Source organism: Natator depressus, chromosome 3, assembly GCF_965152275.1.
Source record: "Natator depressus isolate rNatDep1 chromosome 3, rNatDep2.hap1, whole genome shotgun sequence".
NCBI classification, from domain to species: Eukaryota; Metazoa; Chordata; order Testudines; family Cheloniidae; genus Natator; species Natator depressus.
In genome coordinates, this window is record NC_134236.1 from 23,429,395 (window position 1) to 23,443,053 (window position 13,659).

Below are 13,659 nucleotides of genomic sequence, written 5' to 3' on the forward strand. Positions count from 1 at the left end.
TGGTTGTTAGCTAAGGCTGTAGAGCAGTCTCATTAATCTCTCTCTCTAAATGGCCTTGGTGCCGCTAGAGGGGACAGAACACCACACCCAGGAGATGTGTGGGTTACACTAGCAATGGCAGAGAGAGACAAAAGAATCAAAGGTGGAGGAGAATGAAACATGGAGAGGATCAATAATGATATCAGTGGAAGAGACTAGGGAGGGAGGGCTGAGAGCAAATGAGAAGTCATCAACACTGATGGACTGGAAGGCACAGAAAGGCTGAGTGACAGTGTGAGGGATGGGGCTGATGGGAGATGTTGAAAGAGATTAGGTGATGGTCAGAGAGGGGCACCTTAGCAAAAGAGGGCAGAGACTGGTGAAGACCAAGTTGAGTGAAGAGCCCTTTTTGTGAGTGAGAGAGCTGAACAAGAACTACAGGTCAAATTAAGAGATGGGGTCGAGGAAACATACAGCTAGGGGGTTGGATGGGTCATCAGTATGTGGTTGAAGTCACCAAGGATGAGTGTGGGAGATTGTGAGGAGAGGGAGAGACAGAGCAAGGAATCAAAATCAGAGAAGAAGGTTGAGGAGGAGGAGTTGGGCAATGGTAGATGACAGTGACATGGAGGGGCAGAGGAACAGTGAGAAAGAGGAAGAGGGAAGGTTTGGAAGCAGCAGGAACAGGAGAGGAGAAAGCCCTACCACAGTCTGATTTAAGATGGGGACTGTGAGAGAAGAAGAGGCATCTATAAGAGAGGGCAGCTGCAGTGTCAGATGGAGGGATCCAGGTCTCTGTGAGAACCAGGAGCTGGAGGGAGGAAGATATGAAGAGATGCTGGATGGTTATGATTTTTTTAGCGATGGAATGGGCAAAGGGGTGGAGGTGGTGGCGGCATGTGGAACAGAGATGTCAATTTTCTGTCATATCCTTGGGAGATCATATTGAATTAAGTTTAAATATCTTTGGGGTCCATTGTAGTAAATGAATGGTTTATGTATTATTGTGGGCCAGGATTGTATGTAACCTCTCAAAGGGAGAGATGTGACAGATGTGAGACCCAGGGTTCTATATGGAACAATGTGCCAGACAAGAATGGATTTTTGGAACAAAAAGTGTTAAGTGGTTTTCCTGGGGAATATCGAGGGCAGAGGTGGGAAAACTGTGGCCTGCAAGCCGTTTTAAGCTGGCCCGAGAGCTGCACCATGTGGCTTGGCCCCGCTCTGGCCGGGGCGCTGGGTCGGGAGCCACACCACATAGCTCGGACCCGCTCCAGCGAGGGCACAGGGTTGGGGGCTGCACCAGTGGCTCGGCCTCGCTCTGGAGCTGGGTCAGGGGCCACACCAGGCGGTTCAGCCCCACTCCGGCATTCCAGCCGGGATACAGGGAGGCAGCACCACGCGGCTCTGGGAAGCCAAGGCATGGCCCTGCTCCGGCTCCTATGCTCTCCAATGGGAGCTGCAGGGGTGGTGCCTGCGGATGGGGCAGTGTGCAGAGCCCTCTGTCCGTGCCTCCATGTAGGTGCCAGAGAAGGGACATGCCACTGCTTCTGGGAGCCGCTTGAGGTAAGCACCGCTTAGAGCCTGCACCCCCTGAGCCTCTCCCCCTGCCCCAACTCCTGCCCCAGCCCTGATCCCCCTCCCACTCTCCAAACCCCTCAATCCCAGCCCCACCCCAGAGCCCCCGCCCCCAGCTGGAACCTGCACCCCTTCCCGTACCCCTGCCCCAGCCCTGATCCCTCTCCTGCCCTCCAAACCCCTCGGTCCCAGTCCAGAGCACCCTCCTACACCCCAAACTCCTCATCCCCAGCCCCACCCCGGAGTCCGTACCCCCTCCCGCACCCCAACCCCAATTTTGTGAGCATTCATGGCCTGCCATACAATTTCTGTTCCCCTGATGTAGCCCAAAAGTTTGCCACCCCTGATCTAGGGGGAGGTGAATGCAAATTCCCCAACTCCGATTATGCAAAACCCCAGCCTTTTGAAGCTACATCCTGGGGAGGGGGCCATTATCTTCTGCTCACTGCTCCATGAGGGCAAGATCAAAGGCCCAAGCTATATAAATGAAAGACTGAACTATTAATGGTAGTTCAGGTTCTGAATCTGAGACAGTTATGAACTTGTCACCCAGTTGTGGGTTTTGAAGGAATTATATCTACTAAAGCCCGAGGCAGGAGTTGGGGTGACCTCTGATAAGCTTTTTAGAATGTGCATAGGTTCTTTTATTGTTTTTAATGTTTTCTCTCTAACAACCTTAACAATAAATGTACTTGCTTAGAAAGAATTCTAACTGCAGGCAGTACACTGCTTTGAAGAGAAAGCAAAGTACAGATGCTGGCCTTTTTAGGCAGTCTGGCTTGCTGGAAATATCACATTGTAGGCAGGGAACTGCGCAACTTTATAAAACCCCTGGTCGGGAGGGAAAGATATGCGGGTATCTGCACAAGACAGGAGCAGTCAGCCTAGAGTGGGGCCTTCAAAGGACCACAGAGGGATTGATGCAGATGCCCTGAACTGTGACAGGGGGGTAACAACCTTTTATTGACTTGTTCTACAAGGTATAATGTGTGCGTATAATCAAAACTAGTTTAACAAGGAAGACGTATTTCACTTACAAATGTGAAAAACTCTATCCCTACCATTTCTTTGATTTGAACAATATAGCTTTACCTATTAACCTGCAGTTTGCATGCGTGTTGGTTTGCATAGCATTTGGTATCAGTACATTTAAAATGCAACGTTCATATTGAGTATCAGCACAGCAGTTCGCTTCCAAGATGAGTCTTCAAATCAGTCTTTGTGCATGTGAAGCTATTTAAACACATCCGTTTGTAAAGCACTGCAGATTGTAGTGTGGGCTGTAGATAAGCATTAACCTTGGGGTCACACTTGCTAAACTAAAGGAAAACTCGGCTGTGTTTCCTTTTAAAGTTCAGAATGTTCTCGGTATATAGAAACAATGGAGTTGCTTTATTTTTAAAACTGAATCATACCTGCTACTGAGAAGGTAAAGCTTAATTAGTGCACGCAAACTGCCGTTTTCTGGGGCAAAGACACACCGGCTTCTCTTATCTCAAATGCGTTTCTGCTGCTCACACCTTGTCTTTCCAGAAGTAACAGTCCTCCATTGCCCCCTCCCCTTTTAGAATGCACCCAGCCCTTGATATTTTGTTTTATGTATCAACCTAATACTCAGTGTAATGACTTACTAGTTCACAATTCAATTTGCTGATAAAGTTTATTAAAGGCTAAAATAACCCTGCCCTTACTGTCTCGCTGTCTTACATACAAAATGCAGCTTTATTATGTATGTACCACACCCATTAATAGTTCTTTGTCTCTCTTATATACGTGTGCATGTATATTTTATCGATGCATGCATGCAAATTTTGGCCTAAAATCTCCTTGTATGCCATCTGTGAATGGGGGATGACATTTCCCCACTTTAGAGGGATGTTGTGCAGATAAGTTCATCGTTTGTGGAGCACTCAAATAGTAGGTGACACATGCAGCTGAAAAGCTCATGGGGTAATGAAACAATTCCACACTCAGTGCCTCAGTTGGTTGGTGTGCAGTAAATAAGAGGTGGGGCCACATCTTGCTGAAAAGAAATATTGAGCATCCTCCTATTTGCACTTAATGAGGCAGGGTGAAAAAAAATAGCATGTGATCGTGTAACTATATCATAATACTGTGGCACAAGATAGCAACCTTAATTACATCTTAACTTCTTATTTTTTGAGTGCTTGACTTTGCAACCTGGGATTGGAATCTTTGTAAAAAGAGATTGTTTGTTTGCTTTCTCTCGTGTCCTTTCAAAGCCTGCAGTTGTTTCATTTCAAAGGCCACAATGCCAGGCCTCCATTTTCTCGTAGTATGAAGAAGTGCTGTTTAAATGTGCATACTGTAAAATACTGCAAAATGAAGAGTTGTACTCAGAAAGCTATTGGGCAGTGAGTTAAGGATACACCATGTCTTCTGCACACTGAAATCCTTGTGAACAAAAAGCACAAGGGCATAAGTTTGGGACAAGGGCTTTGTTGTGGGGTGTGCCTGCCCTATAGTGCCCCCTGCTGACCTAAGGAGGCCCTGCAGGCACTCCCTGCTCCAGGCACTCCCTTAACAACAACACAGCCGAAAGGGGGATGTAAGACAAAATTCTCCTGACTGAGGTACTACTTTATTAAAGCCAAATAACCTTGAAATAAGGTCTCTCCCCAGGGGATCAGGGGCTGTACAGCCCTCCTCCTTCTTGGGGCTTGTAGTTTCAGTCCTGGGCTCTCTGGCCAGAAGTCTCTCCCTTTGGGCTCAGGGGTTGCACAGCCCCCCTCCTTGTGGCCTGTGGACTCTGGGAGTTCCTCTCTCTTGGGAGAGGTGGTCTCTCTGAGAACACTTCCCTGAAACTGAGCCCTGAAGGCCTTTTAACAGGCCCAAATGTACCTTATTCAATTAACTGCCTACATGGGCTCTTTAAATTAGCTTTTCACAGTAGCGGGGGGCACCGGGGGTACTTAACTTCACGTACATCTTGATGACTTCACTGGGATTCCTCATGTGTATCACTTGTAGGGTTGGAGCCAAAGTTTCAGTCTCCACCTTGAACTTCTGGGCAGTTTTCTTACTCTTCCAGCTATTTCAGCAAGTTTTTATTCATGATACATTTATGTATGTGTTTCTAGCAACAAAATCCTTCTTAGAATCATAGAATATCAGGGTTGGAAGGGACCTCAGGAGGTCATCTAGTGCAACCCCCTGCTCAAAGCAGGACCAATCCCCAACTAGATCATCCCAGCCAGGGCTTTGTCAAGCTGGACCTTAAAAATCCTCTAAGGAAGGAGATTCCACCAACTCCCTAGGTAACCCATTCCAGTGCTTCACTGCTCTCCTAGTGAAAAAGTTTTTCCTAATATCCAACCTAAACCTCTCCCACTGCAACTTGAGACCCGGAAGTTCAAGGTGGAGACTGAAACTTTGGCTCCAACCCTACAAGTGATACACATGGGGAATCCCAGTGAAGTCATCCTAAAGTCTCCTTAAAGTGTATGTTGTCTTTTCAAAATGAATATTGTAAATAGGACCCCAGTCATGCAAATACATTTGTGCTTAGTTTTATTCATGTGACATGAGTAGTCTCTTTGGAGTTGATTAGCCAGAGACTTAAATGGTGTGAATTAGTATAATTCTATTTAAACCAATTATGCCAGTTTATACCATCTGAGAATCTGGCCAAAGGATACTACTCGCATGAGTAAAGTTAAGCACGTGTATAAGTGTTTGCAGAATCGGGGCCTAGAAGAATCATAGGTAATTGGAGAAAATTGTCTGAACCACATATTACAGATTAATAATATTGATTTTTATTTATTTGCTAGAATAAAAAAAGATATTTTAGATATTTAATCCTGAGACTGGTACATGATAGACTATTCCAGCAGAGGGCACTTAAGCACTGTCTCAAATTATTTTGCATGATGTAATAACATGCAGACTTTCAGGTAGCAGATTAGTATGCTTGGGATAGAGTATTTAGCACAGTCTGTGTGCTGTATTGCACAGTATGGTTGGTTGTTGTGGGAAGCCCACAAGGATTTTCAATGGTTTAATTAGTAATAATGTACCAGGGTGCACATTTGCTCTAAATTCAATAGTATAACTGAACACAAATTGAGATTTATGAAAAATTTGCACATTTGGTTTGCATAGGAAGATTAAAATTTTCTGGGGTGAAGAGAAAAAAAGTAATATTTAAGGTTTTTTTGTCTCATCCCAATGCTCAGTTTTGAATTTGAGTGTAATATTTTTGGGGTAGTTTTATGGACTAGTTGCTCTTTCATATTAGTTAAATAAATTAACTTGCTACTTATTACAATTAATTCTACATTTGACATATTGTGCACATCATTGAAGAACAATATCTGTTCTTTTGGAGAAGAAACAAGGAATCTCCTCTCCCCACTACACTGCAGAACCTATGCCCCAGCCCCCTAGTGTAGATGCAATGTATGCCAACAGAAGGAGTTCTGCCGGTAAAGTGTAACCCTTCTACCAATGACCTTGGGCAGCAACAAGGGCTGGGTCCTTATTTTAGGCAGGGGATTCTCTACAGTTTCTTAATTTTTGGCTCAAATGTCCACCAAATGATCACTACCAATAACCGCTCTGAGTACCTTTGCTAGGCAAATCTGTGCCCACTTGCAAGCACAGACATTTAAACAAACAAACTTCATTGCGGGGGGGTGGGGGGGTGAAGGGGGGGAGGTGGAGGAGAAAAGGGAAAGGCCAGGTTGAATGGGACAAATATTTACAATTTCACACCTTCCACCACCGTTTACCCCAGGGTGCATAAGTCACAGTCCCAAACAATTGGACCCTGAATGGCTGAGGCAGTTTGTTCTGCCTTCCAGCCTCCCACTCTCAGTTCATGGTTCCCCAGCTTCCACACTTACAGTTTGTGATTCCAAGAGTTCAGGAAAATCAGAGTCCCTGTTTCGTAGGCAGCCCTGGGGCTCTACCCTGTCCTGCTTTATTGCTTTCAGAGCCTAGGACAGGCAGCCTCATCGGAGTCGCTAAGCTGACACAGACAGTTGCTACAAATCCCTCTGCTCTCGCTGGAGTGCGCTCTGTTGCTCTCACTCTGCTGCTGGAAGCTGTGACCTGTGCGTGAAACCACCTGCTGCTTTTCTTTGCCTACTGAGTGCTGTGGCTGGGCCCAACTCCAACTTTGCTTTGCCTGCTGCTCAGGTGACCAGAACTGCTGCTGGGCTCTGGGTTCTGCTTGCCGCTGATGGGAACCTTTGGTGAGCTCTGCTCACATAAGGCAATGACAGGTCTTACAGAGCAATTTCAGATACAAGGGGTACAGTGGTTTTAAAAATCCATCAGAGTCCCTACCACCTAACAAGGTGTTCCCAGCACAGTATGTCCAGCCTTTGTACTTCTATCCCCTGGGACTGTCTGTCCCTGGGCTCTTACCCCACCCCAGCAAGGTTTAATCAGGGTGACTCCTACCCAGTCATTGTCTAGGCTTTGTGCAGATGGGTTCCCAACAGGGTAATCTCAAAAATATGGGCCCCAAGTACAAAACTTTGTCAAATTATACCCCCATGTCCCCAAACTACCTGTTGTTTATATGTAAATGAGATACTGTCACTCAGTGGATGGCCCTTGTTGTCCAGCAGATGATAGCAGAGAACACATTGATATTTAAATGAGGTACTGCCTCACTCAGTCTTCTTTGTCTGGCTGAAGTAAATGTAGATCAACAACTATAGTATTACATTAAGATGGTTAAGCCAGATAATTGTGTCTAGAGTAGCAGAGTGTATTGCTGTGATGGCTCCTTTGTATTTGTGGGCATTGTGTTGTTGTATGTTCCATGGTCTGTTCTGTGTGGCCACAGTCGCACGCTGGAGAGTCTTTAATTTTCCATTTGTGCAGCAAGTATCCATATCTGCCATGGTTTGTGCAGACACAGTTTAGGGTTGCCCATGAGCTTCATGGGAGAACGAAGCCAGGGATCTTCCGCACTGGGTCTTTCACAAGGTGTCCATTTGTGACTTCTTGGGAACTCCATTTGGCGTTCCAAGCTTCATCAGGGTTGAAGTTGCATTGTTGAAGGTTAAATACATGGGTCCAAAAGGGCTTACACGATTTCAAGCGGCGGGAAGGGATGTTGTTAAGGTCCTGGTGGGTGGGAAGACATTTGTTTTCCATGATCCGCTGGAATTCCCAAAGTGTTGCGGCATTGCAGTGAATGGATGGGGGAGCAATGTGCAACAGTACTGGCAGCCATGGCGGTGGGTCGACTTGAGGTTTCCAGTGATGCACCACATTGCAGTGTTCAGTTGGACACCAACAAGTTGAGTATGGCTACTTCTGGTCCATACCAGTGTGCAGTACTCGGCTACGGAGTACAAAGGGCCATCGTTGATGTCCATGACACTGATGCTCCCCAGGTTGTGCTTGCCAGTTTCTGGACCAGGTTGACCCTTGGTCTTCGTCACGCAGTGAGCTCCCCTTGGTCTCCAGCAGGTGGCATCAGAGAGCTCACTCAATTATGTCCCTTCTCTCATAGGCTTCAGGCCACAGAGTTTACAATAGGAACACCACCTCCCCAAGCAGCTGATACGTGCCCTGCTCTGTTGGCATAGCTGCATGTACTCTGGGTTTTTTGTCAGCATAGTTATGTTAGTTAGAGGGTGGGGTTTTCTACAGACCCTCTGACCGACATAACTATGTCTGTATAAATTTTAAGGCGTCTCTCTCACACTCACATGATTTTGGAATGGATTCTGGTCTGAAACCCTCTCCTGTACGCTTGTGGCACTTAGCTAAGGATTAATGGGTAGTGAGTCCAGAATACCAATGTGGCCATTCCTTCTTTCTTTCACTTTTCTGTTGATGCTGTTTATCAAAAGGACTATCCATCTATCCTAGGTACCTCTACTACCTGGATGCTCATGTGCATTTAGATCCCACCTACATACCTGCCCCTGCAGTGCTCACAGGAAGTTAGTCTAAAATCCTAGTCAGTCACTCCTCTGGGCTTCCCGGTGTATTCTGTCAACTCTTCTTGTCTTGTTTAGATTACATGCTCTTTGGGATAGGTCTACTAGGGTTTCATTATTCAGCACCAAGCACATCATTCAAATAATAAATAATAATATAAAACTTTTTAAACTCACCACTTCTGGATGATAGTTCCAAGTGGCAGCATAATATTAACCTGAGGTTGTTATTGCATAAGTGCCCTTGGTAAATCTCAGTTTTGGTTCCTTTCTGCTTCTGTGCTTCGGTTCTGTGGACTTTCTTTTATCCTGATGCCAGTTACAAATGTTTTGTTCTCCTTCCTATACCCTGAGGCATGGGGCTTGATTCTCCTCTCATTTCTTCCAATGTAAATTGAGAGTCCGTCCTTTGAAGTCATTGGAATTACATGGGTGTAGAACTAATAATAAATTGCAGGAGAATGAGGTGCAAAGGGGTTGGACTGCAGAAGAGAAGCTGATGAATAATTGCTAGACAAGTACAGCATTCCTTTTTTTAATTACTTCAAACTCTCTAATTGCATCTATCCACATAGATTCAAAGGTTGTTTTTTTTTTAAGGCCAAAAGGGGCCATTCTCATAGAATATCGGGGTTGGAAGGGACCTCAGGAGGTCATCTAGTCCAACCCCCTGCTCAAAGCAGGACCAATCTCCAACTAAATCATTATAATCATCTTCTCTGACCTCCTCCGTAACCGTTCACCCATTCATTCCTGTGTCAAGCCCATAATTTCTCTTTGAATCAGACCATATCTTTTAGAAAGACATCTTGTCTTGAATTAAAGACTTCAAGTGATGAAGAATCCATCAGATCACTAGATAAGTTGTTCCAGTCATTAATTACCATCACTGTAAAAAATATTTGCCTTATTTCTAGTCCTGCTTCCAAACATTGGCTTTTGTGATGCCTTTTCTGCTAAATTAAAGAGCCCCCTACCATCTGAGATCTTCTCCCTGTGTAGGTACTTACAGATTCGTAGATTCCAAGGCCAAAATGGACCATGGTGATCATCTAATCTGACCTCCTGTGTAGCACAAGCCATAGAACTTCCCTCAAATAATTCCTGTAGCATATTTTTTTAGAAAAACATCCTGTCTTGCTTTAAAAATTGTCAGTGATGGAGAATCTACCACAATCCTTGGTAAATTGTTCCATTGGTTAATTACTCCCACTGTTAAAAAGTTACATTTTATTTCTAATCAGAATTTTTCTAGCTTCAACTTCCAGTCATTGGATCATGTTTATACCTTTCTTTGCTAGATTGAGGACCCCATTATTAAATATTTGTTCCCCATGTAGATACTTATAGACTGTAATCAAGGCACCCCTTAATCTTCTGTTTTGTTACGCTAAATAGATCGAGCTCTTTGAGTCTGTCACTATAAGACATGTTTTCCAATCCTTTATTGTTCTTGTGGCTCTTCTTTGAACTCTCTCTAATTTATCAACATCATTCTTGAATTGTGAGCACCAGAACTGGGCACAGTATTCCAGCAGTGGTCACACCAGTGCCAAATATAGAGGTAAATTAACCTCTCTGCTCCTACTTGTGATTCCTACTTATGTGTTCCAGGATTGCATTAGCCATTTTGTCCAGGTACTAGGAGCTCACATTCAGCTGATGACCCCCAAATCTTTTTTCAGTCACTGCTTCCCACTGGAGGAAGTGACAAGTTCTGAGGTTCTGTGCTGGTTATCAGGTACATTAGCAAATGTCGCAGACAGTCAGGCACCAACAGCGTAGAGCAGCTACCTACCAAGGTTGGCAAATCTGCCTTAAAGAGAAGCAGCAAACTGGGGAAAATATCCATGCAGCTTTTTCCATTAGGATGCTAGCCTGGAGAGGTTCCTACTTCCTGACCTCTCTCAGGGCAGGCAGCAAAGAGTCTGTTTGTAGCTGAATGTTAGGGGTCTGTGCTTTCAAAGAAGAATGTCTTGAGTTCTGATCCACGCTGTGTGCAACTAGCTGATGGCCATGCTGTCTGACTGAATACTGTGCTGGATTTTTATTTCATTACAGTAGGGGATCACGGTAATGCTGTGTGGTGAGCTACAAAGATGACAAGCTGACACCAAGCCAGATGGAAAGCTTTTTGGTACTGCATATTTTACACTGAGGCATCCAGGGGAAATGTTTCGTGGAGCATAACTCCCTGCATGTTTGCGGTCTGTCCTTCACTCTTCTCTGTTCATAAACTAATCCAACATGCATATTTCATTACAGGTCTCTAAGAAGTACAGTGAGATTGATGAGTTTTACCAAAAGCTGACTGCCCGCTACCCACAGGCATCTCTTCCACCATTACCGAGGAAAGCTCTGTTTGTTGGGGAATCTGATATCCGAGAACGAAGAGTGGTGTTCAATGACATCATGAGGCTCATCGCCAAAGATTTGGAACTCGCAACAAGTCCTGAATTATTGGAATTCTTAGGTAACTAAAATAATTATATTGCACATGCACGCAGACCCCCCCCCCCCCACCCATTAAAACGATATGAAGTTAAGCACTCAAAAGTTAGGAAATACTAGAATTACGGTCTCCTGTGCAACCTTAATTCAGGCCCCCTTGTGCATATGCATTATGGTACAGCCTTTAATGACATGATCACATGCTATTTTTTCCTTCCCTCATTCATTGCACAGGATGGACCTGCTCTGGAGATGAATGAGGGCTGCATATTGAAGGAGGCTGTTGTCTATAGACATTGCTTTATTTGTTGCTGAAGTTGGAAGATGTGTAGTGAAAGAGACGGGACTGCAGGAAGAGAAAGGATGGTCTTATGGTTCAGGCAGTTGAATGCTGCCCTGGAGAACTGGATTTTGTGCCTGCCCCTGCCACAGGGTTCCTGTGTGATCACTTAAAGCAATCTTTTCACGAGTGGTCACTAATTGTGTGTTCCTCATTTTCTGGATGCCTGACTTGAGATACTGGGGTCTGATTTGCAGAAATTCAGAGCACTCACAGCTGCAACTGAAGTCAATGGGAGCTATGCCATGAACATATAAAATGCTATATAATGCTCTGAAAAACCAGGCCTTAGGCATCTCAATTTGGGCATCCAATATTAATGAATGCTTTTGACTCTGATCTGTCTGTGCCTCAGTTCTCCACCTGTAAGCGGAGGATAATACACCCACTTTCCTCGCAGAGGTGTTGTGAAAATCAATTAATTAATGTTTGTGAAGCACGTGGATACTAGAGTGATACATGCCATAGGAAAGCCTGTGAGGAAATTAATAATTCTGTCTTTATGGTAGGATTTGAACAGTGTGCAGTAAATAAGGTCTGGGGCCACACACTGAACAATGAGAAAAGACAATATTGAATAGCTGCTCCCTAAATGAATGAAGCAGAGGGTTCTGTGGGAAAAACAGGATGTGACCATATAATTAAAGACTGTATCATAATGCATACTCATAAGGGGTTGCACAGGTAATCTTAATTCTGGCTTTCCTAACTTTGGGGTGTTTGACATTGCAACCTTAATAATGTTCTTATAACACAGTATTTTTGTGTGTAATTTTCTAGGTTTTTTAAAAAGCAAATTGGAAAAAATTAATTCCAACATGTGGCATCAGATTGACACCCACCTGGATTATCGGAAGAGTTGGAACCTTTACATCCACTGCACAGACATCTGCCACTTGAGCTAACAGAGTAACTGATAGCAATAGTAGGCCCTTATCCTCTGTGTGGACCAGCAGTAGAGGGGGATGCAACACTTTGCCAGAGGCTTTCATAGATATTTTCTGGCAGCAGAGGAATGATGAGATTTGGGAATCTTGGGTTCCGTTCCAGGTTCTGGAGTGGTGCATGCTCTAATACAGAGGCTCCCAAACTTTTCTTATTGCTTATCTCCTTCCAGATCTACCAGATGCCTGCATACTCCTATCCTTCTCATCACTGATACTTTGTGTGTTCTTCGCAACACTACCTGTCTTTAGCCATCTGTCCATATTTCACTGTTACGTACAGATATATTTATAGTGCAACGTACATAACCGAAATAAAACCCCTTGACTAAGTTCTGAGCTCAGTTAGACTGGACAGTTGCTGGGCAACTGAACCCACATTGTATGGTGGCTGGAGATGAGGGCTGTGTATGTCAGCGTCTCTGTGTATCTGTGTGTTCTCATTGGTACATCTTGAAGTAAATTAACTACGTTATTTAATATAACAAATTTCCACAGAGTTTTAAAGCTTCATCTGAGTAGCCTATTATGAAAATGCAATAAATAAAATAATTAAAATCCACCATTATACAATTTCTCCCATGTGCTCCCCAGAGATGTCTTGCGTACCCCCAGGGGTATGTGTACCACAGGTGGGCACAGTCTCTTCTACCCATTTTAGATTTTAATTTATGTGTGCGAATTGAAGAATTGCACCACATACTTATCTCAGCTTCATTTTTCATGCAGTCCAGGGTTGTACCTTTAGTTTTCACTCTCTGATGGGGTTTGACCTGAGAGCAGCCCAGATATGTTAAGTCAGTATCAAATATTTCAGATCTAGAGGTGCATATAATGGCATGTTAGTGGATAGGGGGAACTAACTCTCCAGTCCAGATTGCTGGATATAGTTGACAATAGCTGATTGTAAAGCTAGGAACACATTCCCCAAGCCTAACTATTGGGAACAAGTGGAAGAAATTGACAAAAAAAGTATGGCTGTGAGTTTAAATTGGCATGTTCAGTTCTTCATGAATTATTGTTTTTTCGCAGGGACAAAATCTACTAGTGTCATTGACTTGAAAGGTAAAAATGTTCCGGAGGAGGAGGAAGATGAAGAAAATGAAGAGTTAGATTTTTTCAAAGAGGAGAGGACATCCGACATACTCCCTCGGTTTGGGTTAGTAAAAGATCAAGATGCTGAAAAAGAGGAGGAAGAGGAGGAAGAAGATGTAGATCCTCTTGGCATAATCAGGTATGACTGTCTTCTTTCTCTGTTTTATGCCATTTTTACGTATAGCATACGGGCCAGGTTTCACTTACACCATTGAAGTTGGAGTTGCAACAATATAAAGCATTTTTATTATGGTGTCCACGTGTGGGCTTTCCTGTTCTTCTTCCTGACTCCGAAGACCTCATATGATCCCGAGCAAAAGCAACAGTATCTGAAGACTCTGAA

At 44.2% G+C, this 13,659-nt stretch overlaps 1 protein-coding gene across 2 annotated transcripts in view; it reads left to right on the forward strand.

Moving 5' to 3' along the window:
* The window catches only part of HS1BP3 (HCLS1 binding protein 3), a 74,451-nt gene that overhangs the window by 14,915 nt on the left and 45,877 nt on the right, over window positions 1-13,659 (forward strand). For both annotated transcript variants that reach the window (XM_074947534.1, XM_074947533.1), the window contains exons 3-4: window positions 10,752-10,959; window positions 13,254-13,455. In XM_074947534.1, the coding sequence (XP_074803635.1) occupies window positions 10,752-10,959; window positions 13,254-13,455 (410 nt within the window). The remainder of the gene's footprint in view (window positions 1-10,751; window positions 10,960-13,253; window positions 13,456-13,659) is intronic.